The 25,000-nt window shown below is 36.0% G+C and overlaps 1 protein-coding gene across 7 annotated transcripts in view; it reads left to right on the forward strand.

Annotated features, from left to right (window-relative positions):
- Positions 1–25,000, forward strand: part of FOXP2 (forkhead box P2) — a 411,548-nt gene that overhangs the window by 377,951 nt on the left and 8,597 nt on the right. For all 7 annotated transcript variants that reach the window (XM_063396701.1, XM_063396702.1, XM_063396700.1 and 4 more), the window contains 3 exons: positions 194–315; positions 1,626–1,695; positions 2,524–2,687. In XM_063396701.1, coding sequence (XP_063252771.1) covers positions 194–315; positions 1,626–1,695; positions 2,524–2,687 — 356 coding nt within the window. The remainder of the gene's footprint in view (positions 1–193; positions 316–1,625; positions 1,696–2,523; positions 2,688–25,000) is intronic.

Below are 25,000 nucleotides of genomic sequence, written 5' to 3' on the forward strand. Positions count from 1 at the left end.
TTCAAACTGCAGATTCCAGTAATTTGTGAGTTTGGGGTTTACAATATTATACATATTTTGAATTTAATACTTAAACTAAATTGAGATTTTCACTATGATTTAGAATAAGAAGATTAACAAAGTATACTGCATAGGCTGCCTTCTTAAATTGTATTAATTTTACTACCTTTTCTCCCTTTTGTGTCTGATTTAGAATGCAGTGCGTCATAATCTTAGCCTGCACAAGTGTTTTGTTCGAGTCGAAAATGTTAAAGGAGCAGTATGGACAGTGGATGAAGTAGAGTATCAGAAGAGAAGGTCACAAAAGATAACAGGGTACGCTGGTGTTTGGTTTTGTTCAACTGAGTTGTTCTGTAATTCTGTAACCTGAGTGAGTCCTCTGTGTACTACAACCTGACAGACAAAGCGAGCACTTATGTGGAGAATACATAGCAAGCTAATAGCTATGCTGGTGCATTCTCTTCAGTGAGCTAACAGTTATTTCATTTTTGTGTAAACGCTGCTTTCTGTACAGTCCTTGCCTGCCTGACTTCCCCACACAGTTTGCTACAAGGAAAGCGATAATGGTTTTGTTTTCTCCTATGTATTTCACCATATGTTTGTCATTTTAATCCCATCTACCATAAGTTCTCCTGCTATATATTAAAAATAGCCCTGTGTACATATGTTGCCCATGTGTTAAGAGTTTCATATGCGCTTGTTTTCACTGTAAACCTTTGACAGAAGTGGGAGTCGTTCAAGGTCATTTTGGAATGTAGGTATCATACACTACAGTACTGACCTCAAAAATATCTTCTTGATGAGGGTAGTATTCATGAGAAGCCTTCACAGGAGGACCTTTGGCATGCTTACTGCCCTACTTTCAAATTAATCCCATGTCAGTATGACTGGTTCTGTGGATGCTTTTTATTCCTTGAGAGTATATAATTAGTTTTGATAAAGCCATTCAGATAAAACCAAAGGTGCAGAGACAAGAGCTAGAGGTTTTTCTTTGCAGGAAGGTATTCTATTTCTGCAATGCATCTGTTTGTAGACAGTGACCCAGATGACCTCTCGAGTCATCCCCTGCGCTAATTTTATTGAAAATATTATTATATGGTGATCTAGCATATAGCATTTAATCTGATATAAATATGTTATGTTTGACTTGCTGGAAACTAATTGATCCACTGTATTGTTCACATACAGTTATTTATACATTATTGCACCCTCATTTTTTCTTGTAAGGGAAGAGTAAGATCTTTTATATTCAACACCTTTGTGTAGTTGTCTGTAACGTATGCAACAGTGTGCCTGTGTTCAGAAAACCAAAACCAAATACAGCAAGTGTAGCAGAGACAGATGTTATACAAATTTTAAAGCTATTTCTGTTGAATTCTTCTAGTGAGATCAGAACCTTTATGCTCTTGTAGCAAATTTCCATGTGGGCCTAATTATAACAAGAGTTTTGCTTTTCTGATGCAAATAAATCAATGTGTTCTAACAGGTTGAGCCCCTGCCCTCCCAACTTCATTTCATTTTTCCTTTCTAAGCTCTGGTCTTCTGAGCTGACAAACCAATCCATTAACCCAGTGAGCCAGGCAGAATGTCTTGTTTTTAAACTTTGAAAAATCGTTTATTTTCAGAAGCCCAACGTTAGTGAAAAACATACCCACCAGCTTAGGCTATGGAGCAGCTCTTAATGCAAGCTTGCAGGTAAAAAATACTAAATAATTCTTTCTTTGTACACACTGATTATGTTAGTATGTGTGATGTATTTTATTTCTGCTTATACATTGGTATAGGATTACCTGTTATGTTTATGTGAACCTGATGGTCATTCTAAATAGTTGGGTTTATCATCCAAGTAAGTTGTATTACCTAGCACTGCAAGTAGTAGTTCTTATTCGAGCTACTTTTGATGTGAAGAAGCAAGAAGGACACCCTGTGGCAAAATCTGGAACATTCAGTTTTGCTGCAAATGTTAGATTGATAGAAGCTTTTGCAAATGCATGTGGATATGCATTAATATTTATCCAAGCTGTCATAAATGATTTCACATCATAGTGTTGGGGAACATGGTGCTCATGGCAAAAACTTTAAAGTTTAATTATAATATATAATTTTTATGCAGAAGAGGCAAATGTCAGGACTTTTTTATTTTGAGTTAAGTTCTGGTCATTTTTTAAAGTATAGCAGCTGCCTGCATTATAAAGGAGCCATACATTGTGTGGAAGGGCAAAGGGGTTAAGTGTAATTCAAAGTCAAAAAATGACGTAAAACTAGAAAGTGCCATGAATATCAGAACATAGTTAATAATGGAAAATAATGAAACCTAAGCAAAAGAAAGAGTAAACCAGAAGTAGAAATGCTGTTATATTCAGAATGTGAAAATAATTGGAAATGCACAAAATCCTTCTGACACCTCAACAAATACTCAAAATGAGCTGTTCTGTGTGTGTAGATTTCTAAATGTTCATACATGTAAGAGTGCTATGCGTATGTATAGACTAATAATTTTGGTTTTACTTTCCATTTTGGTAGGCTGCACTGGCAGAAAGTAGTTTACCATTGCTAAGTAACCCAGGACTGATAAATAACGCATCCAGTGGCTTACTGCAGGCAGTCCATGAAGATCTCAATGGTTCGCTGGATCACATTGACAGTAATGGAAATAGCAGTCCAGGCTGCTCTCCTCAGCCTCACATGTAAGTGCAGTCAGCTGTCTTCCAAGAAAAAATGCCTTAGACACAATGTTATTCAAAAGAGCTTTGAAAGGTGGTAAGTGAAACATCTGGAGCTATATATTTGAAACTAAACATTTATATTAAAACATTTAAATACATGAATCTTCTTTTACTTTGTAGTGATTGCTGTAAGCTTTTTTTTTTTTTCCCTTTTATTTTTTTTTTAAACCTTATCAATTTGCTTGCAAGCTCTGAACGTAATGGGAGGCTGATCTCTGTGGTCACTTTCAGAGCCTGGTTTGTAAGGTATAGTCAGAATGTTCACACTGGAATTAGTTGTAATTTTAACTATGACTCTCTAAACCATTTATGAACTGTAGTAGAGATATTGCCCGTTTATATAAACCATAAAATGCAAAGTTTAACTGTTGCCCACAGTTTACATAGAAGCCAGTAAAGTGTAACTTTTTGCTTGTCATATAAATCAGTGTAATTACATATTCAAGTTTAATTACTGGTGCGTCTGTATTGGCAAGGTTTATATGTTATATTTTATGCAAGACTACGATTCCTATTAATATTTAGCAGCTAACTATATCATTAATTACTCTAAATTCTTTCCCCTACCATCTTTTTAATGGAGCTGAGAGAGTGGAAGTATTAAAAATTGATGTATTGTGGATTTCAGAAATGTGTCTGAAGCTTTAGAAATGCCTGGCCTTAATCAGTGGTGTCAAACATGGCAGTTTCTTGTTTACTAAATAGTAAAACATGTATCTTGGAGGTATTGTTTCCCAGGTTATTTATATAATAATTAGCAGTGTGATATGTAAGTAGACTTAGTTTTAAGTTTACTGTAGGATGATTTTTAAGAGTATCTAAAATGATGAAGGTTTTTTTATGTTTTAAAAAGCTGATCTCATTTGTCTTTTTTCATTCCATTTTCTCTTTCACAATTTAATTGCTAGAGTGGGATATTTAACAGTAACAGTAATTAAGACCAGACTCCCTTTTTTACTTATGCTCTGATGTGTGAAGAATCCATTTTGATCTGACCTTTTTTTTTAGGGAAAATATTTTATTGATTTTTTTCTTCTTTTGTTTGGCATGTTAATATATCTGTGATCACATAGAAATGTTTATTGTCATGCATTTAATTGTTTTATTGCACATTTATTCTACTTGCCTTTGAAAATAATACACTGTGAACATTCATGTATTTTATCAGGTTCCAAACCATTACTTTTTCAAAATGGAAAAATTTGTCTTTTGGAAGTGTCTTTAGATGTATTAAATAATACAAAAGAAGTAATAAAACTTGAAGTAGAAAGAACATGAATATATGCTCTTGAGAGTAACACTACTCTAAAACAAGTAAAGTGAGCAATCAGACAAAAGTTTTTATATCCCATGCTTTATGCTATCAACCATGCAGTGGGTAGCTTGAGGCCTTTTACTTTTAGCAGTTCTCCTGAGTATGCTAATGCTCTCTTCCTGTATAAAATGCCAAGACAATAAAACTTTAAAGAGCAAACAAGAGTTAGATCATGTGTGTTAAAAACAGCTACTTTACAGAAAAGAATGACACTTGCTATTAAAGTTGTTTTGTAAGTGTTAGGCAGATCTGTTTACATATCCTGTGTTCTGTCTGCCATTCTGCTGGATAAACTGTGATATCTGTGCATATGATTATGTAGATATGGCTACATTGATAGCTGTGTTTATAGCCAAAATAGTGCATATTGAAGTAATTCTTGCCTATAACAAAGGCAAATACCTTCAGTTACAACCTAACTCAATATTCAGCCTTCCTCTCTCATTTTTATGATGTGTCATGTCAGAATAGGCATTTTCAGGACTTGCTGTGTTCACTACTTTGAAATTTGTGAAGACATGTTGCTCAATTCTTGATAGACTGAAGCAACAGAATGTAAGTGCCCTGAGACACCACTGTGCACATTAATCCCTTGCACCAAGCTTAGTGCAAGAATTCCGGGGTTTTGTGAGACCATGAACCATCAGACAAAAGATGCAAGCTAGATGCCCACTCACTTGTGCCATTTTTTCCTTTTCTTTGTGGGGCAAAAAGGGAATGAATGCAATCTGCAAGGAAAGGCCAGGGTAGGGAGAGGCTTGCATGAGGGGCAGAGGACCAAGGAAGGGAAGAGGCCTCTTCCTTGCCTCCATGACCTCCATGACATTGGTCGGGCACCCTCATTTTTTTAAAGGGCATTACATAAGAAAACGAGAAAATAATATAGGTAAAGCAAACCAGAAGTAAAACAAGTGAGGAATATGGGAAACAACGAAGACACAATTTAAAGTTTGCATTGCCTACACAGATAACATAATCTCTCTTTTTTAAACTGGAAAATACTTGATAAACTAATAAAGAAAAGTATTTTACTGGCACAGGCATGTACTTACTTTTAGTCTCTTGAGAAGGTTCACCCAGGAGTGTGGGTGTTTTTCCCCTAGAGAAGAGTTTTTGAGATATGACAATTATCACACTCACCTATGAATTTGGAGTCTCTGTTAATCTGCAAGTAGATTAAACCTCCATCTCCTGATTCTCAGGAAAATGCACTAGCCACAGCAGCAGGTATATGCTGAGCAATGTTGCCTGCCATCTTGTAGGTGGCACACATGCAGAAACAATGGAGCAAGGGAAAGAGGCAAGAGGTTGTGCGCAATTTAGAGATCAAAGTATTCAGCTGGGAAGGTGCAGAGTTTGGATTCTAGACAATCTTCCAGAGAGAGGCATTTGTTTGGTATTTCAGCAGGAAATATGAAAAAAGTCCCAGTGACCACATCAAAGTCAAGCATCTTAGTTAGACATTTGGTTATTGAAATTGTACGGTCATTTCATTAGACATGATAAAACCATATGATAGCAAAACTGTCTTATGATTATATTAATGTTTTTATCATATTTTGTGTGTGTGTGTGTGTGTGTGTGTGTGCAGAAATCAGTATATCTGTGGTTGAGCATTGGAACGTTATCAGAGACATTGATTTCTGTTATTGTAGTGCCTTAGCTACAGCATGTCAGAAAGTGGGGAAATTGTTTCAGTTCTTGGATATGAACCTAGTACTTCACATCTGGTTTTGCAGAACACACTTGTAAGAGCGGTTAGAGTCATTAATTTACCCATCTGTGACCAGGTATCTTAACATAGGTAGGACAATCAACTTAAAAATAGTCTCTGTTCATTGACTAGAGAAAGACAGGAGGTCTATAACTTCAAGTAACTGTATCACACTTAAATGTTTGTTAAGTGCAGTGAGTCCCAGCCAGTATATTTAGGGCACTTTAAAACCTCTAAAATTTTGGCCTCAGGTAATGAAATATAATCAGCTCTAATTTCTTATGCTGAATACTTAAAAATGCCGCAATGAGTTGTAGGTGATCAGTATAACCATGTAGCTGGGGTAAATCTTATATTAATTACTACATAAAGCATTTGAAATTCTATACTGTGTAGCTTCCAGTTTCCTTTCCCTGTCTGACGAAAGGTGGCAATTCCATGATCCAGGATGCAGCATATAAGTAGTGGAATCTTAAGTCCTAGGTTTTCTTTCTGTATTTCAACAGTATTAAATCCAAGTTCTGTCTTCGGCTTTCAAATCTGATTGTAGGCACTGAGTGCTTCCTTGACATAAATCTTCACTGAGAAAATCTGTTACTTATTGTGGGCATATATGTTCCGTTGAAAATTTATACTTCTCTTAAGATCAGTTGTCAACAATCAGTTTCAGGCAATTATATTTTAAGTCAATAAGACTGGTTTTTCTTTCGTTATTTCAACATGGACTACTTCTCCGAACTTACTGTGAGTTAGAGCTGATAAGCAATCGATTTCAAAGCAACAAACAGGACTGAAGATATTTTATGCACAAAGATTCATTATTTATGTAAAACTAGGTGCTGCTAATCTTACATAACAATTGTGCATGGATGTAGCTGTAAGTGCCACAGTACACACCTTTGGAGTATAAATGCAGAATTCTGAACTGAAGAAAACAAATTCGAACAAGTGCAGTTAAATCTGGGTTGTGGGAAACATCAGAGAAAACTGACATTGTTCCTGTAGAAACAACAGCATTGGATGAGACATGAGATGATGTTTAGGAGCAGTAATGACAGTTTATGCATTACTGAAAATAAACTTCTTTTAACTGTATATAATAGACAGGATACTGCTGAAGAGAAAGCTCTGGGATTTGAAGGTTGGTTCCTTCGGAACTAATAAATTTAGATTTTTAAATGAATATCAGTATCATAATAAAATCAACTTTGTGCTATGACTTTTCCTGTCTCTATTACACATTCGAGAATTCTCATTCTTGGGGTGGCAAATAAGGGATGAAAATGAAGTTCAACTGTTTTTCTGGTGTTTGTCTCTGCATTTGTACTAAACTGATGACACTTCAGTGATTATTGTAACTGGCACAGACCCGGTGTTTTATCACCAGAATACTTAGCACATCACTTGTCCCCATGGTTGTGGCAAATGCATCATGCAAAATGCCACTTTACTTCACTGTATAATCCTGGGGGTGGAAAAGGTACGATTTTAATCTGCAATGCTCTTCATAGCAGTTGAGGAAACTGAAAGAAATTGGTCATGAGAAAACAAGGAAAATGGCAGACTGAGAAAATGTCTTATCGTAGGATACAACGGGGCGATTATACCATTCTATTCAAACTCATTGCAGCTCATTAAATACAGGGTGGAATGAGTTAGAAAAGGTGATAGGGTAAACAGATATCCCTCTGGTGAGATTTTGAGGAAGGGGCTTGTGATCATGGATCTCTCGTTCTGTGAGAGTGTAGACTGAGGACAATGCAACTAAACTCATTCTCAACTGACTTATCAAAATAATCTAGTTCCTAAAAGCAGATCCAAAATCCTGGAGTTAATGCCACTCTGATTTCTAGAATTTTAGTTGTTGAAAGCTTTTTTAGAAAAGTGAAAACAAGAAATAAGGTTTTAGACTTGCTTCTCAAAAAGTGAGTGCATACATGATCTCCTGTATGGGTCTTTATGTTCAGTTATTGTAGTGCTATACTCTGTAAGATAAGAATTGTTTGAAGCCAAATGTCAAGACACACACATATATATTCCATGATCTTTAAAGCTGTTGCTAGAAGATGTTATGGTAGGTTGTTATGAAAAAGGATAACTTTTGTCCAAATGAGCAAGGGTAAGAGTCAATCTGAAAAAAAAAAAGAAAGAAAAGGGACCTTATCCCGTGTAGTTCTTCGTCTTCAATTTTGTGTGGAAAAAGTGAGTTCCAAGCATCTATGGTTTCAGCCACCTTTTCTTTTTATTCTCCTGTCATTCCCAACCCTACTCCTTTACCTTTTCTCACTCTTGCCCTGACTGGATCATTTCTCTCTGCAGTTCTATCTGCATAATCATCAAACTTGTTATTTTTTTTCAAACTTTTTTTATCTTTAAATTTTATTCCCAGAGGCAAATATGATTATTCTGCTCTAAGATCATTTACTTTTGAGGTGCTTCAGTTTGAAAGCATTCCATTGTCAGGTCGTTCCCATATCTGATTATTCCAGTCCCCCACTGTTAAGCTTTCACACCACTTACAGTAGGTTACCTATCATTCCAGTTTTAATCCCTTTCATTCCCTTGTTTCTTTAACTTCATAATGTTCCAATCCGCTGTCTTTCCTCCTTTTTTTTTTTTTTGTTATCATTTCATTGTCCCATTTCATGATCTCTTTGCATGTACCTTGGAGGCTTGTTCTGTTCTAGGGGACTGCTATGATCCAAGTCTCTTGTTCATTGTATAAGACTTGACTAGTGTATAAGAAAATAAACTCGCGAAACACATCAATTAACAGGGGTGTAACAAGCATTATTAAATAGGTGAGAAGCATGTAATTGAGCAGATGAATGTGGTAGCAGTTGCAGTATTTCTGGGTATCCTTGTTCATCAAAAACGTTTCACCTAATCACATGATATTTTAATGCCTGTATAATTTAATTTCACACATTTTTATTCATAAATCTAACATAAAGATGATAATGGGCAAAGAGACTTTGTGACAACTTTTTATTTTTATATGAAAAGAGGAACAGCTAGGAAATGTGATCTTAAATGTTATAGCTTTTGTCTGAGCATATTCCCATTGAAAGAAGTTCTATTGTGAGAATATGCAGTGAAATAATTTTGGCTTCTGTACAGAGCCATTTACCTGTGGACACTAATGGAAAAATAAGCAATGATGTTTTGATTAATAATATTTTTCACCATTTCCATTGAAACAACACCTCACTTGAGTGTTTCCCAAAATATTTATATTGTCCTTTTAAAATTTCATTTTACATTACTTTACTTTTCAGTCCATTTGTCCTCTATGTTTGCTCCTATTCATGAATTAACTTATTTTCCAAAACTGATGGTCCAGTTTTTATAATTTTGGCTCTAGCTTCTTGAATTTTGCATGTCTTACTTTTGATCAGAAGTTGCTATTTCTTTTTTACATTATTCCAGCCCCAGTTGTTGCACTTCTAGAGTACATTCCCAATGCTCTTAACAAAAAGATCACTCCAGAGATACAGTGCCTTCAGCTGAAAAGAGTCAGATACCCACAGCATGGCTTGTAGAAGTTGGTAGGCTCCTGTGGGGTTTCACAGAATCTTTTTGGAAGCAGTTTGCTGAAAACTTTGTGCTACTGCTATCATGAATTCTCAATCTATGGACAAGATACTTTTGCTTTTCACATAAAAGGTCTGTATAAGAAAAAGCAGCATCTTAAGTGTTGTTACAGATGTTAAAAATTTGTTGAACATTTCACAACTAAATCTCTCTGCAATGTGGTTTTGTAACTCCTAAAATTAGTTCATAAGAGAGTCCTGTCTTTGCACAATGCAAAAGCTGAGGCGATAGTGCTGTTAAAGTGTATTTCTAAAACTGCAGAGACAGTTACGAATTTTATCCATTATTGATGATTGCAATTGTTTTTTAAGAAACTGTAACATTATAAGCCAAAATTTTTGGAAGTGGAGTCTCTAAATACTATTTCCTAAATACACGTGTTCAAAATGTGTCTTTAAACTCATTTGTCACATAAAAAGTCAAATAAAAACATACTGTTATATCCAATTGATAACACTTATACTAGTAGTTTAAATTATGATCCGTAAATCCAAGCATTCCTTGAAAATGCAAGACATTGTGCTGAGAAATTGACTATTGTTAAATCTTTAGAATTCATAGAACACTAGGCACTTTACACATTTTAAAAGACTAAAAATTCCATTTCAGGGTTGTGTTTTTTAAGACATTATAGCAAGACTTCATCTTGTGTGAAACCCCATGTCATGGTGAAGTTACTAAATCTCAAGATGGCTAAAGATGTGATTATACCTGGTAAAGCCAGTATGCAAAAGCGAAGTTCCCAATTTTCTGGCAAAGTGCAGTTGCATCTAACAAAAGCCTTTGATTTAGATCAGTGCTGGGAATGCATATGTGTGATACAACCCTGATGTAATTTCTGTTAGGGTTATAACTGCAAGTATTCAGGTGATTTTCTCCAAGTAAACGACAACACTGAAAGTGTATCTTAGTTTAGGCTGAACATAGCCAATAACCTCCCTCCTATACCAAGATTTTACCAAGTTCATTGTTCCACTGTACCCATTAATAAGGATTTCATGCTGTTGCAGAATCTTGGTATGATTATGACTGACCCACTGATGCTTTTTGAAGACTTTAATAAGCTTCTGACTGAGATGGATAAGGGGATATGTTTATTTGATGCAGTGTTGTGCTATGATAGGGTAATTAGGGACTTCCCCCAAAATTGATTTTTGTGTATCTTCATGTTTTCCCTCCTTTTCTTCATTCCTTTGAAGTTTGGCATTATCAGACATCATCGCTGAAAAAAGGACCTCTGAGCTCTTACCTCCTCTTGCTCTAAGAACACAGGAGATACAAGTCATGTTGTGGGCAACCATATATTACAATTCCTCTCCTAAAGTTATCATAGTCCAGCTTAAATTTGAAAGACACTGTGAAACTTCGTTACTTTGATGATTATAAAGCCATATTCCAATTTCCAGGTTAAATATATTCCAATTTAATTTCACTGATATGTGTTTTAGTTTACAGAGTCTTTTTTACTCTTCCTCATGTTTCTTAAATGTATTCTAGAGAGCACACTGTGAGCTTTGAATCTTTATTTTGTAGACCAAACAGACTGTTTCTGATAGAGCAGACTGTCCATTTTCCTCATTTTTCTTGTGTCTACAAGCCATTCCATAAAAAGACTCAGTTTGGATTTAGTTATGTGGGTAGGTATTAACAGGTTTTAGAAGAATTCCTGATGTGTTTGTATATAATGTATTTCTTCTTTGTTCCTGTGGGGGGAAAACTTATTTCAGCTACATTCAGCCAAACTGTTATGGTTTATTTTCATATACACAATTATGGATGGGTTGGGGGCATGTTGTGGAAAGTGCAGTACTAAGACAAAACAAAAAGGTTTGTCAAATCCTTGCCCCAAACTCTTGCAGTCTTTAGGTAGTAATTGAATTAGTTGGGTTTTGAGAAGGACCTTCAGATGTAGTTTGAATAGAGGGTGTGTATTGCTTACACTTCTATCCCCCTGTAGAATAGCATCACTTCATTTAGGGAAGGGTTTGACACAAAGCCAGTTGCCATTGACTGCGCTATAGGTACATAAAGCCCAAAGGCAAACCATGCCTGGTGGCAGTGACATTCCATGAGATGAGCACCCATCAAGTATTGTTCTTACTGTGCATACCCTTTAATTCATAGTATTGTGAGAGAAATTATAATGTGTTTGTACCTATATGAAGCTACTGGAAGTACAATTGAAACCATATATTTTTATTTCGATATATACAGATATATTATTGAAAATTGTATTGCACTGTGTATATTTCATTCAGCAGGAATAGACTGCCCTGTGAAGCTGGGTCTGTGTTATAGCAGAGGCCAAAGTATGTGGTTAAGAGGCAGGATATGTTAATCTAGGCTCTGTTTTATCTCAGATATTTCCTAATCAGCTCAGTCTGCAGGCAGACTGTATTTGTGTTTTCTTCCAGAAATGATACAGATATAGCTTATTCATCCAACATGTTGCTCTTCACATCTAAATGGTAAATCTGCAGTAGTATAAAAATAGGAGACATGATTAATATTTATATGTTAACAGTTTGGTGAAATGTTCTGAAAAAAGTTAGTCACTGGATGCACAGTCTTCCATAATACTAGAAGCTAGTGACAAATATGTGCTGACAAACGTTGTTGAGAGTGTGCTTAACAGGAATGTTGTACACAAAAGTAAGCTCTGTCTTCCATGCAGTTCTTCTGATTGGTCTTTTCTGAAGACTGGGGAAAGACTAAAAATGCTAGGGTTTTTTGAGAACGGAGGAACTAGGTGGGAAATGATGACAGCCTTTAGAACACGATGAGAAGATGAAGATGGGAAAGAAGTTGTCTATTGGGAATGGGACAAGAAATAATTGATTGGTATTTTGGCAAGAACAGTTAGGATAGACACCAGAAAAAAATCCCCACCTTTTCAACTTTAGTTTAATAAGGTGCTGATATATGTACCAGCACAGAAAGTCTTTAGAACCACTGATACTGGAAGCTTCTAAGAATAAATTAAAGTGGTCAGAAGTGATTTAAGTATAAATGATCCTACTTTGGGGTAGGGAAAGGAAATTAAGAGACTTCATGATCTGTTGAAGTCCCTTGTAACCCTCTTTCTTTTGATCCATAAGATAAATCTTGAAAAAGTAGGGGCTTTTTCATGTATGCCATGTTTTACAAAGAGAGCTGAATTGTCTATACCCATTTATTCTGTAATTTGGAACATCTATCATTGCTTAATACTTTACGAACTCCTATTTTTAAGATCAGATTGAAAGTTGGCCCCACAGACAAATACACAGTGAGCTTAAAATTCAGCTAATATGAGTAATGTCAGCAAGAGCAGTGCAGAAAGTCCTTAACAGGTCAGTTTGACCCAATTGTCTGTGTTGAGTGTGATACGTTGTTCTACTTGTTAAATGTTACCATCAGCTATTCAGCAAAAAAACCACAACTGAAGAGCTAGCCTGTCTCCAGGCTTCTTCTAGCAGACCAAGCTAGGCCAGCAGTCTTAGGGGTCCGGAGAGGTCCCAGCTGACTGCAAACTGGGGAACGTTGTCCCAGTTTCCAAGAAAGGCAAGAAGAAGGCCCCTGGAAACTATAGGCTTGTTGGTCTGAATTCAGTGTTTGGCAGAATCATGGAAGACCTTATTCTGAGAAGTATTGAGGAAAAAAAAGAGGACAACACAGTCATTGGTCACAGCCAGCATGGCTTCACGAGTGGAAAGTTTAGATTGTCAAACCTGCTTTCCTTCTGTGACAAGATAACCCACCTAGTTGATCTAGGAAGGCCAGTAGATGTGATGTTTTTGGTCTTCAGTAAAGTTTTTCATATTGTCTCACACAGGATCCTTCTGGATGAAGTGCCCAGCACTCAGCTTGATAAACAAATTACAGGATGGGTGAGCAGCTGGCTCACGAGTCAGGCACAAGGGGTTACAGTGAATGGGGTGACATCAGACTGGTGACCTGTCACCAGTGGGGTTCCACAGGGCTCCATCCTTGGCCCTGTGCTCTTCAACATCCTCATAAATTACTTGGATGCAGGACTGGAAGGGATACTGAGTTTGTCAGTGACACTAGACTTGGAGGAGCTGTCAACTCCCTTGAGGGAATTGTTCCATACTATTTCTCTGATCAGCTCTATGTTTCCCAAGAGTTTATTGATGTAAAAGTTTCCAACAGAAATAGAAAAACAATTTTATATAATATGTATTTATATTAAAATGTACAAACCCAACATAGTACAGTCCAAATTCTCCCTCAGCTTTTCCTGGATCATTGAATAGCTTTCCAGATTTTGCATAGAGAATATTTACCGGCTCTAAACCACAAATAACTCTGAGGTAGCTAATTGTTGCTGCTAAGTGTCTGTGTAACTCGTACAATTTTTAAAACTTCCCAACCATTAGGCACAGAGCATGCCAGATCTGCAGCCTCTTGTCTTGAACTTCTTGTTTCTGGGCTTGCTATTTTTTATGGTTCTTCAATAACCCCAAAAATATTCACAATGAAATCTCTCGTTCTTTGTCATTTTACTTTGAAATTTTGCCTTAAAAACTTCTGTGCTCTTTCTCCTAATACTTTTCTTTGTTTAGCATGTTAACTTTAGACGTTTGAACTAGATGCAGTTGACGAGTTGAAAGACTTTAGAGGCCTGTGCCCTAAGCTAATTTCTAGTCAAGTCTCTACTTTCTTGTGGTTCTATCACAGAGAAAATACGTTTATTTAGACACCAAAGGGAGCAAGCAAATGTCAAGGATGGGAATTTTAGTAAGAGTTGCTAGAATCAGAAAATCTATGTTAATGTCATCTTCTTAGTCAGAACTTGTTTCTTAAAAAATTTGATCCTGTAAGAAGGGCTAATTGTAGGTGAGCTTTAAACCTTGTTTGATATTTAAAGAAAATGTATTCCTAATATGCCAGATTTCAGAAAGATAAAATCTTTATCTACGTTCAAAATTTAATAAATTGGTGCAAATAGGGTATCCATATTTATAGTCTTTGCCTTTTCTTGCCAAGCCTTAAAAAAAACAAAAATAAAAAAGAGAACCTCAAACAATAGACAAAACACCAAGACCTGCTCAATTTAATTATAAGTTTCATAATATAAAAAACCTTCATATGTTTTCACTGCCCATTTTTAATCAACAAAATGTTTTATTTTGTTAAAGGAAAATGAAATTTTCAAATGAAATCTGTCAATTTATAGTTTAGAAGTTTTTCTATACAATGCTCATTTCCTTGTAGTAAGCTACAAAGGAAGAAGACAACATGCTTGATTGTTCAGAGGGGTATTATTTTCAACTTTTTGTCCACTCAGACTCCTTACTAGAAAGCTGAATTTTTTCAAAAACTTGTTTTGGATATTTTTCTTTTAATTTTAGTATGCCACCAATGGCCATTTCCGACTTTCCTTTGAAAAGAAACTCTATGTTTTAGCTGTTCCGAATTTGAAGAGGAGCAGTTGATATCTGTATGTGCTTGGGCAGGCCCAAACTGATAGGGCAGGAAGCACCAAGCACCAACTCCAGCCTCTTCATGATCAAATGTATTTGTATGTTTGTTAGATAAGCAGATACGTTATCCCTGAGTTGGGAAGTGCATATGCTATAGAAAGGAAAAACAAGAGGTTTGCTCCTAATGTCCATGAATTAATGGCTGGCTGGCTGGCTTCTGCAGTGTGAAGGTCAATATGTGTTAAAACATTTTTCCTATAGATTAAGGATAGATGGCATCTTGGAATTATTGAACACTTAAATTTTTAATAGGATTTTAATATATCATAATTTTGAAAATCAGAGCTCATTAACTATGTCACATACTGAGGATTTTAGAAACTTCTCTTTAGCAGTAACATGATGCTGTTTTATTTTTAAAATAAATTAGTAGTGTGATAACTATAAGGATAAAATAATTATAAATCTGCCATATTAAATTGAGTGACCCTTATGTATGAGTAAGGCAAAGGTGAACATGTCCTTTTTTCCTATACTTTCCATTTTTCCATATTTTTAGTGTCTCACTATTACTCATATCTCCAAGCCTCTACTCTTGTGTTGACTTCAGAGGCAGCTGAATTAAATCAAAGTTTCCTCCCACAGGTATGTTTCCCATGCCACAGGTCACTTCTGTTGTTCTTTCGTGGATTCTTTTATATGGTTTTTGGGATGAGTGAGTAATAGCTAAAGGATAGTCAAGGACATTGAATATAGAAGTTGAAGGGCCTACTTAGAAATACATAAACATGTTCTATATAATTGTAATTTTCATTATAGTCCAGCATCCTGGGTTTTGACTCCTCAAGCAGAAGCACCATTGAAGGATTCATAATATATTTCCCAAGTGGTTATAGTAGATGGACGTATACGGATAGTTGTTTTTTTTTTGTCATTAGTAAATTGATTTTGCCATGAATTGTCAGCTTTGGTGTTTTTTCACAGTTAACTTCACATGCAACTAATCTATATATATCATGTTGTTATCTCCTTTAGTATCTTCAGGGCTATTCATAATTACATTCAAAATAGAAATCCAATGTAGGATCTTAGAGACTTCTTGCTGCTAACCTACCTCTATGTTGTGATATAATCTTTCATTCTTCATCTAATTACTTTTGTTACTGATAAATCTTTGTGTCTACTTCTAGCATGAGTTGGATTTTTGGAAGTTTCTCACAGGAATTCGCAAATCTAAATACACCCACCTGCTCTCCTTGTTTACTGCAGCATTATTCTTGGAAGGCTCATAAAGCAAGTAGAACTACTGGTCTTACATATACTTGCTATTTCACCTCATTCATCTGGTAGAAAAATATGGTTATTTCCCCTTCTCCCCAAGCGTTCTGTCAGATGCATTACATATCATATTTACATCTTCAGTGAATAAACTTCAGAAGTGAAATCATGGCCCTAATGAAGTCAAGGGGAATTTTGCCATTGACTTAAATGAGATCTGGAGTTCATCCAAGGAAACTGTCTTCATGTCTTTGGCTTTCCCTCATTTCTTATTCTGTCTTCAGTCACTCCAAATCATTCCTAATCTCCATCTGATACTTCTTGTAACTTCTTACAGTCCCATTTCTCAATTTCAATTCCTCAAAATATTTTAATCTTTGTTTTCCTTTTTTTTCTTTCCTTTTTTTTCTTTCCTTTTTTTTTTTCTAAATAAGACAAGGAGCTCTCCCAGATCTGAAACATTTTTTTAGCTCTTTGAAACTTTTTGCACTTTCACTAGTCTGTAACATTAGCAAAATCACAAATGTTGAAATCCAGAACAGTTTTATCCATGCAAATACAAGAAAGAAATATTTTCTGGGTTTTGTCAGGACTAATTGGATATGCCCTCTTAACCAATTAGTTTCTAAGTGTTTTTTAAAAAGGCTCAGGTTTTATTTTTCCTGCTAATGTGAGTGTAATGTCTTAATATTTTCTGCTGTCTGTATTCCCCTAAAACACAAAAGGTAAAGATAAAATCACCTCTTTTTTTCTTCTTTTTCTTTTTCCTTTCTCTTCCTTAAGCAGTCATCTTAGTACTTCCTTTCCAGACACCCTATATGGCTTGTGACATATTCTTCTCTTTAAAATAGATATGTAATGTGTTTCAATGTGTTTGCTTAGTTCAGATTTTCAGGTAATAATGAGTATCTTCCTGCTGTCCCACTCCCCTCTATGATATTAGATATACATAGGCTCTCATATACAGAGTATATAAAATTCCTCTGGTATTTTCATGCTAGATCTTCACATCCAGTTATTAATCGTTCTTCACTCTTACTCTGGTCTTACATTTGCAATACCAGAGTCATTCTCTGATTTCTTCTGGAATGTACGAATATGCTGGGACTTGTCCTGGTTACATCTTATTTGATGTCCAGCAGGATGGACCTCTTTCTCATTAGGTTTGCACATGATATCAGAGTAGGGGAACAGTCAGTGTGCATTAGGGTAAGATGGCCATTCAGAGGACCTGTATGGGCTGAAGGATTTGGCCGAGAGGAACTCTATGAAATGCCATGCCCTGTACTGAGGAAGGAAAATCCCCATCTGAGTCCAGTTTTGGCACCTCAAATTTAAGAATTACAGCAATAAACTGGGGTGAGTTCAGCAAAAGTCTACCCACACGGTCAGAAGCAGAAGCAGTTGCCCTCTGGGGAGAGCCAGAGTGAGCTGAACTAGATCATCCTGGAGATGAGGGGGCTTTGAGTGGACCTGACTCTCAGTACCTACAGGAAGATAAGCAAGAAGATGGAACCAGGCTCTTTACTGTGGTGGTAGAATGAGAGACAGAGGGCATAAGTTAAAATGAGAGTTTCAGACTGGATATAAAGGTATATGGATATATATACTCTTTCCTCATGAGGACAGTTAGGCCGTGGATGGGGCTGTTGACAAGCAAGCTGTATAGTCCGTATCCTCCTAGGTTTTCCAAACCTGACTGGATAAAATCCCAAGTAATCTGTTGTGACCTTCTAGCTGTGCCTTCTTTAGGCAGTGGGTTCACCTAGAGATATTCTAGAGCCCTTAACCTGCATTATCCAGTGATCCTCGTGTGTTGTCTTTAAAACAGAACCACTGAGAGAGTGAGCAGAAGCAATATAGCAATTTTAGCAATTACACTTAAGGAGAAGGATGCTCTGGATTTTTTTTTTTTTTTGCAGATACTAGTGAAGTTATATTAGGTGCTTGCAGAAGGGATGGATCGTAGAAACAGCAATAACTGAGTTTACATCTTCTTAAATTTATTACAAAAGAAAAGTTGTGCTTGCAAGACGAGTGATTAATTTTTTTTTCTTTACCCTTGCCCCAGGGACCCACCTCCCTTTTATTCTAGTGTAATTGAAGGGAGGGCATGAAGAACACTAGCTGTGTCTACACTGACTGCTAAAATTTTATCAACAGGTATTATAAATAGGAAAGTATAGTTCAGAGGTTGTAAAAGCAATAATTGGCTTACACAAACTCATTCATACTTGCTCCTACCTTGCTTGATGCACCAGAGGTGCTTTGTGACCATTGATCATTAATTCCATCTTATGCCATCTCCTCTAGCGATGAACTAAAGACAAACTTTAGTAGCCTGATTAACTATTCCTGTGAACTTTTATCTCCTGTCAGTATCTGCAGCAGTGGCTGCCAGCTGAGACTGTTTGTTGCCTCTGCTTTCCATTACCAACTCCAACTCCACCATGGTGGACTTTAAATCCTTGGTGATGGATAAAATCATAAATATGAAAATAAGTACACTTCAAAGGCATATTTAGTGCTTCAGTGTTGCATTTCAGAAAACAAAAGGCTGTTACTTCCCATTTTTTTCTTAAAATGGCTCTCGGAGGTCCCAGGGTGTAAGGGTGTAATTTGAAAGTGGCAGATTGAGAAAGCACATCCATAACCACCCCATTGAAGAGCAGTGCTTCTATAGAAATCATATATCTTCTTCCACCAGGATATTGTAGCTTCACTGTCTCAGTGAAATGAGGTAGCACCCCCTCAGCTTCCTGAGAAGAATATGTGACAACAGGACCTTCCTCCTTTTCTTGTTTAAAGCCAGAGATTTGTCATTTCAGTATATGTGATAAAAACGTGGGGGAAGTGTTTCCTGATCTTCAAGGAGAAATAATAATGGATTCTGTGACAGTTGTAGCATTACTGCATTTGTATTTAATTACTTGTCTAATACTTTCTTCCCTTTCTCAATATTTGGATTAGTATCTCCCTATGTGGCTGTACATATTCACATCAATAAATAGTTCACTTCTACTTAGCAGAAATAATAAACTGTTTATAGTAGCATAAAATTGTGGAAGAGTGAGAATTAGATAACATGAAAATACTACGGGATTTGAGGATTTGTCTCTGTTTCTCTCAACAAGTTATAAATATAAAAATTCTAAATCTGAAATAGTGGAATGGAGAAGAAAGCTTTTCTTTCAAAATTGCCATAGGATGTCCTACAGATATATAGCAATATTGGCAAAATGTAATATAGCTCTTCCTGAAGAAATACTAGTTCACCTCTGTTAGTAAGAAAAGACAGCAATAGAAGTTGTACACAATATATTTCAACAGGCTACACTTTGGAAATGCTTAATGCAAAGAAGTCTTTAGAAAGCAAAAATCTTTCAGATAAAAATAAATATTTTAAACCTTTTTCACATATGGAAATATGAAAACACACACAGAAAATTGGATTTGCCTCAGTATTACTTGACCTTAGAAGCTCACCTTATTGGCTTGGACACAAATATTTTCAAACTTTCACGGTTTGAAGAATTCTGTAGCTGTGGATCTTCTCCCAGCATTTACTGGAACACTTTGTATGGCTGAATCAAAATTGCACCTGTAGTTCAGGATGCCCACCACATAAAAGAATTGTGGGCACCTGGTGGTAATAAGCAAAAACATAAATAAAAAATGCAGGTGCCTGATGTTAAAAGTTACACTGGAAATGTGAAGTTCTGTAAAAGATACTGTGTTACACAAAGATAATGTTCTGATTTTTTCTTTTCATATGCTGAAGCACAGTAATTGTAATGAAGTAAAGATAGTGAATAGATAGTACAGTTGTAATATCTGCAGACTAATCACTTGGTTTTGAAGAAGTAATGTTTATGGGCTTAAAGCTGTCTACAGAATTATGAGAAGGAATGGATCAAATGCAACATCAGTTGGTTTGGGAAACAGTTAAAGTTGTTTGAGAGCTACCTAATTATTTAGTTCACTTTTTTTTTTTTTAACTCTTAAGAATCTTTATTTGTTTAATGGGCAAACATAAACTTAAAATCAATGTAGGTTCCCATGACAGAAATTTTTCAGTCCCAAAGATTCCCCTGGGAAAACTTTCTTCATCTAAGTTTTAGAAAATTCATCATCTTTATATACTTCTATATGAAGTCACTAGGAAAGCTAGTGAGTCAATAGTATCAAAATTAAAGTCTCATTCAAAATAAGCTTGGGAGGGACTTCAAGACATGATGTAATTTATTGCCCTTTGTGCCATTGAATACCAAAGTAAAAAACTCCCTAGTGTTACTAGGTGCCTAAGTCACCATAGCAATACAAAATACTTTCAGCTGCAACCCAGCAAAAAGATTATCCTTTCATGATTTTAGACTGATTATTGCAACCTCTGAGTGGAATAAAAGGGCACCAAAAGAGCTTAAAAGAATTACATGACATGTTGCAAATCATGTTCTTGGCTGCAAGGCTCATAGTAAGCACAGGCAGCTTCTCTCTCTCAACTTCTACCACCAATAGAACCTTTGCTTCAATACAAAGCCAAAAGCAAAGTATTTTCTGTGCCAGTCATTACATTGACTTAACTGCCTAGGAGACTCAGTCTTTCTGTCATGGTGTCCCACAGCACTTTTTCTTAAAGGATTTTAGCAGAACATTAAAGATTTTTGGTGGATATTGGCAAGAATGTTTAGACGACCCAGATCTGAACTGTGGAGTTTGTTCACTGGGAATCTTAGAGGGGTTGAGAGGGGTTGAATTCTGGAATTTTCCTGGCAGCTTTCAGAATGAATCACTGAACCTCTTGCCTTTTTGTTTTGTTTTGTTTTGTTTTTTGTGGTTATTGTTGTTGTTGTTGTTGTTGTTTTTTGTTTGTTTGTTTGTTTGTTTGTTTCTCTCTTCTCTCCTTTTATAGAATTGCATGAAAGATTTACAGGGAAACTTAAATTGTTAAATCTCTTGTTTGGAAGAAGGAAAGAAATATTGTAGTAACACAATGCTGGTGGTTATAAAATGCATTGTCTGCCTTCATATGTTTTCCAAAGAAAAATGGAATCTTTTGTTCAAAGCTTAGAATGAGCACTATTTTACTGAACAAATCTAAACCTTGTTGTAATTATATAATATATATTAAATTTATATTTTCTTGTCCTGAGTTCTCACTGCTGTTTTGCTTTATTCAGTATTCTCTTACGTTAAAGTTGATGTGAAGTGAATCCACTGTAGAAAATGTGCTATTCATAACTGAGAATATTGTAAGTATATTTTCTCCTTGTGACACCAGCTTAACTCAATTTAATTAAGAAATCATGTACTGGGTGTTACGATCTAGTTGTTTTCTTGTAAGCAACAGCACACATTCTAATGTTTGGAAGTTGAATGTAACACTTGTTTTGTTGCTCTTGTCTAGATTTTAGTAGGATTTTAGTAACTGTCACGCTAAACATTTTCCCAAGGCAGGATCAGGCTTATCTTCTGCAAAATTCAGAAGACAAGTTCACCTTGTATCAGATGACTTATTGAAGGCTTTGAGAATTTGGCTTCATCCCTAAATATTTGGAAGTTACTTTACACATTCCTTCCTAGTAGATATTTATCCCTCAGCTGCCTGTCCTGGTATCTTTCTTTTTCCTCTGAAACTACAAAGCTCTTCTCCAAAAGCCTACAGTCTTCATAAGGCCTTTGTAAGTGTCTAGCAACTGATACCTGTCTCCTGGCAGTTATTCCAGTTAAATGTTACAAATTGTGATTTCTTTAAGGATACAGTATGCAGTTGTAATTTCCCAGTTGCAAGGAGTGAGAGAAAAATCTTCATGTAAAGCTGTAAAGCATGCAGAAGAGTGAATGTTTGAGGCAGACAGAGAAAGAGGAATTTCATGTCCTGCAATCTATGAGCAAAGAAAAAGCAATGTATTGAGATGAGCAGGCAGATCTGCAAGATATTAGAATCATTCTTTTATATTAAAAACATCTCTCACAGAGAGTATTATTTTGATAGTGCTGGGGTACAGGAAAATTCTTCTTTATAATTGTAAATCCATCAGTTGTAAAGAAGGTTATCCATGGAAATGAGGATATTCATTTGCTTATATCTTTACTAAAAAGTTATTTGAAGCAATTTAACGTAGCCATATTTTATTTTTGCTGCTTCTGTATTCATCTCCTTGCTTTCTGTTTGTGACATTGCATTGTCACCCTGACAGGGTATATTTTGCCCAGGCAGATGTGTATTTTGCCAGTACTTATTCAAAGGAGACAGGCATTTTGATGAGGACATTTGGACATGGTGTCACAGTTGTACTTGCTAAGAGATGTCTCCATCATCCCTTTATTATCCCAAAGAGTTAGGAGAGACATAACATACTTCTCACAGATGTGTGAGGCCCCAAAAGATGGGATTCTAAGCCTCCCCTGCCATCCTGGTTCAGTACTTCACTGTCTGTACCAATTTTTAACTCCAACATCTGACCAGTTGCTCTTTCTGTAACCTAAGTCATCCGTTTATCAGCCTTTCATAATGTAACAGTTTATTTCCTAATCCCCTACCAGGGTTTTCTCAAGTTATTGACATCTGTGAAGTTAATAATTATGTTCTTCATTCTATCTTCATTGTCAATAATAAAAAGTATTGACTAGTACTGAACACGATTGGTTCATCAAGAAATGATACTAAACTTTATTAAAATACAGATTCCAATTATATGGTAGATCAGAAAGTTTTGATCACAGGTCCAAAATCCCTAAGCTATGGTAGTTTTAGGATTTGAGTAGCATCTCTATTAATAAGAAGTCATGGAATAGAGAAATATTTATTCAGAATTTATGTTGAAATACTTAGTACTTCATACACAGTGCTCCTATTGTACAGAAAAAGATAGTGCAAAATTTTGCAAATAATCACATTTAAATATATTTCTATCTGTATAGATATCTTCAAATCTTTTGCATATGGAAACAAAAAAGAAAAGCTTTTTTTTCTTCATATATATCTTATATATTTGCTTCCTCAGAACATATATAAAATACTATATATATAAGATCCTTTGCGTCTCTAGCCAACATGCCTGAACTTTGCCTTTCAACCTTTGATTTTGAAAAATAAACTCTGAAGTTGAGAGAAATGTTAGTTTCAAGTGCCAGTGTGTTATTCCTTGTATTTACACTTCCAGAAAGAGATGTTTTTATGGTAGTGTTTTCTAAAACTTAGAAAGCTTTCTTAAGCTTCTGGCAGAACAGCCTAGGAAATTTATTTTTGTGCAGACAACTGGACTGCTTGACTTTTAGTGTTGATTTACTCTTAATATGTAAGAAAGTATAGTTGAAAAAAATGAAAATATTGTATCATGATTAGTCCTTTAAGATATTACTCCTTTCACAGATTAGTCATCAAAATAATCTTTTACTGTCCTTGCAAAGATGCAGTCTTCAATACTAAAAAATTACAATACAAGAGGAGTTAATATCTTAATGTGTAGTGCATTTTTCATGGCTATTTCTTGTTATCCTCTCTGTTTATACAGTGGCTGCACTCCAGCCACTGAAGTGCAATAAAAGCAACCTTGACACCACCCTTAAAAGAGTTGAACTCATTTGGGAAAAAAGTTCTTTAGTCAGAACTTCTTAAGCATGGAAACGAAAGCATAGCAATGAATCATAGAATGGTTTGGAATGGAAGGGACGTTCAGAGATCATCTACTCCACCCTCCCTGCCATGAGCAGGGATAGCCTTCATTAAAGTGATGGAAGTGCCATCCAACCTGATTTTGAAAACTTTCAGGGATGGGCATCCACAACTTCTCTGGACAATCTGTTGGAGTGTCTCACCATCCTCATGTAAAATATTTTTTCCTTATGCCTGATGTAAACCTACACTCCTCAAGTTTAAAAATGTTGCTCCTTTTTCTGTTACTACAGGCCTTGGTGGAAAGTTCATATTTTTCCTATACACCCCCTTAAGTATTGGAAGATCTCCCTGGAGCCTTCTCTTCTCCAGGCTGTAAAACCCCAGCTCTCTCAACTTTTCTTTGTAGGAGAGTTGTTCCATTCCTCTGACTATTTTTGTGGGCCTTCTATGGATTTGCTGTAACAGGTCCATGTCTGTCTTGTACTGCGGACTCCAGAGCTGGGTGCAGACTCCAGGGGGACCTCATGAAAGCAGAGTACAGAGTGGGGTGGGGAGGAAAATCACTTCTCTACCCTGCTAAGCACAATTCTTTTAATGCAGCCCAGGACACAATCAGCTTTCAGCGTGCAACTGTACATTTCCAGCTCATGTCCATTTTTTCATCCACCACTATCCCCAGGTTCATCTCTGCAGGGCTGCTCCCAAACCCTTTATCCTCCAATCTGTTTTGTGTTGGGGATTGCTGTGATCCAGGTGCAGGATCTCATCCTTGGTTTTACCAAACTTCCTAAGGTTTGTGTGGGCCCACTCCTCAAACCTGTCAAGGTGCCCCTGGATAGCATCCCTTCTCTTCACCAAATCAACCAGCTTGATGTTACTGGCAAACTTGCAGAGGGAGCACTCAACAAATCCCACTGTGTGACACAGGTGAAGATACTAAATAGTGTTGGTCCCAGTACAGATGACTAAAAAGCACCAACGGTGCAGTAATATGATAGATATAATAGTGCACAAAATGCAATTTCTTGGGAGCAATAAAGGGAACAGAATATTGTGATAATGGTGTTACAGCATCTGGAGAAAATTATTATGGCATGATTAAATATAGCATGATTAAAAATCACTGAAGACTTGCATCAAAAACTTAGTCACTTACAATTCTGAAGAAAACAATTGAAATTTGAAGCTTAATGGAGTTCAGAAGTTTTCTTCAACACTTAAAAATGTTAGAGAAAAGATACTAAGTGAAAAACAAACATCATGAAAGGACTTTAAATCTCAAGGCACACAATTACTTGTATTGCCTTAAAAAGGGATGAATTGTTT

The sequence above is a fragment of the Prinia subflava genome, chromosome 4, assembly GCF_021018805.1.
Source record: "Prinia subflava isolate CZ2003 ecotype Zambia chromosome 4, Cam_Psub_1.2, whole genome shotgun sequence".
Taxonomy (NCBI): Eukaryota; Metazoa; Chordata; class Aves; order Passeriformes; family Cisticolidae; genus Prinia; species Prinia subflava.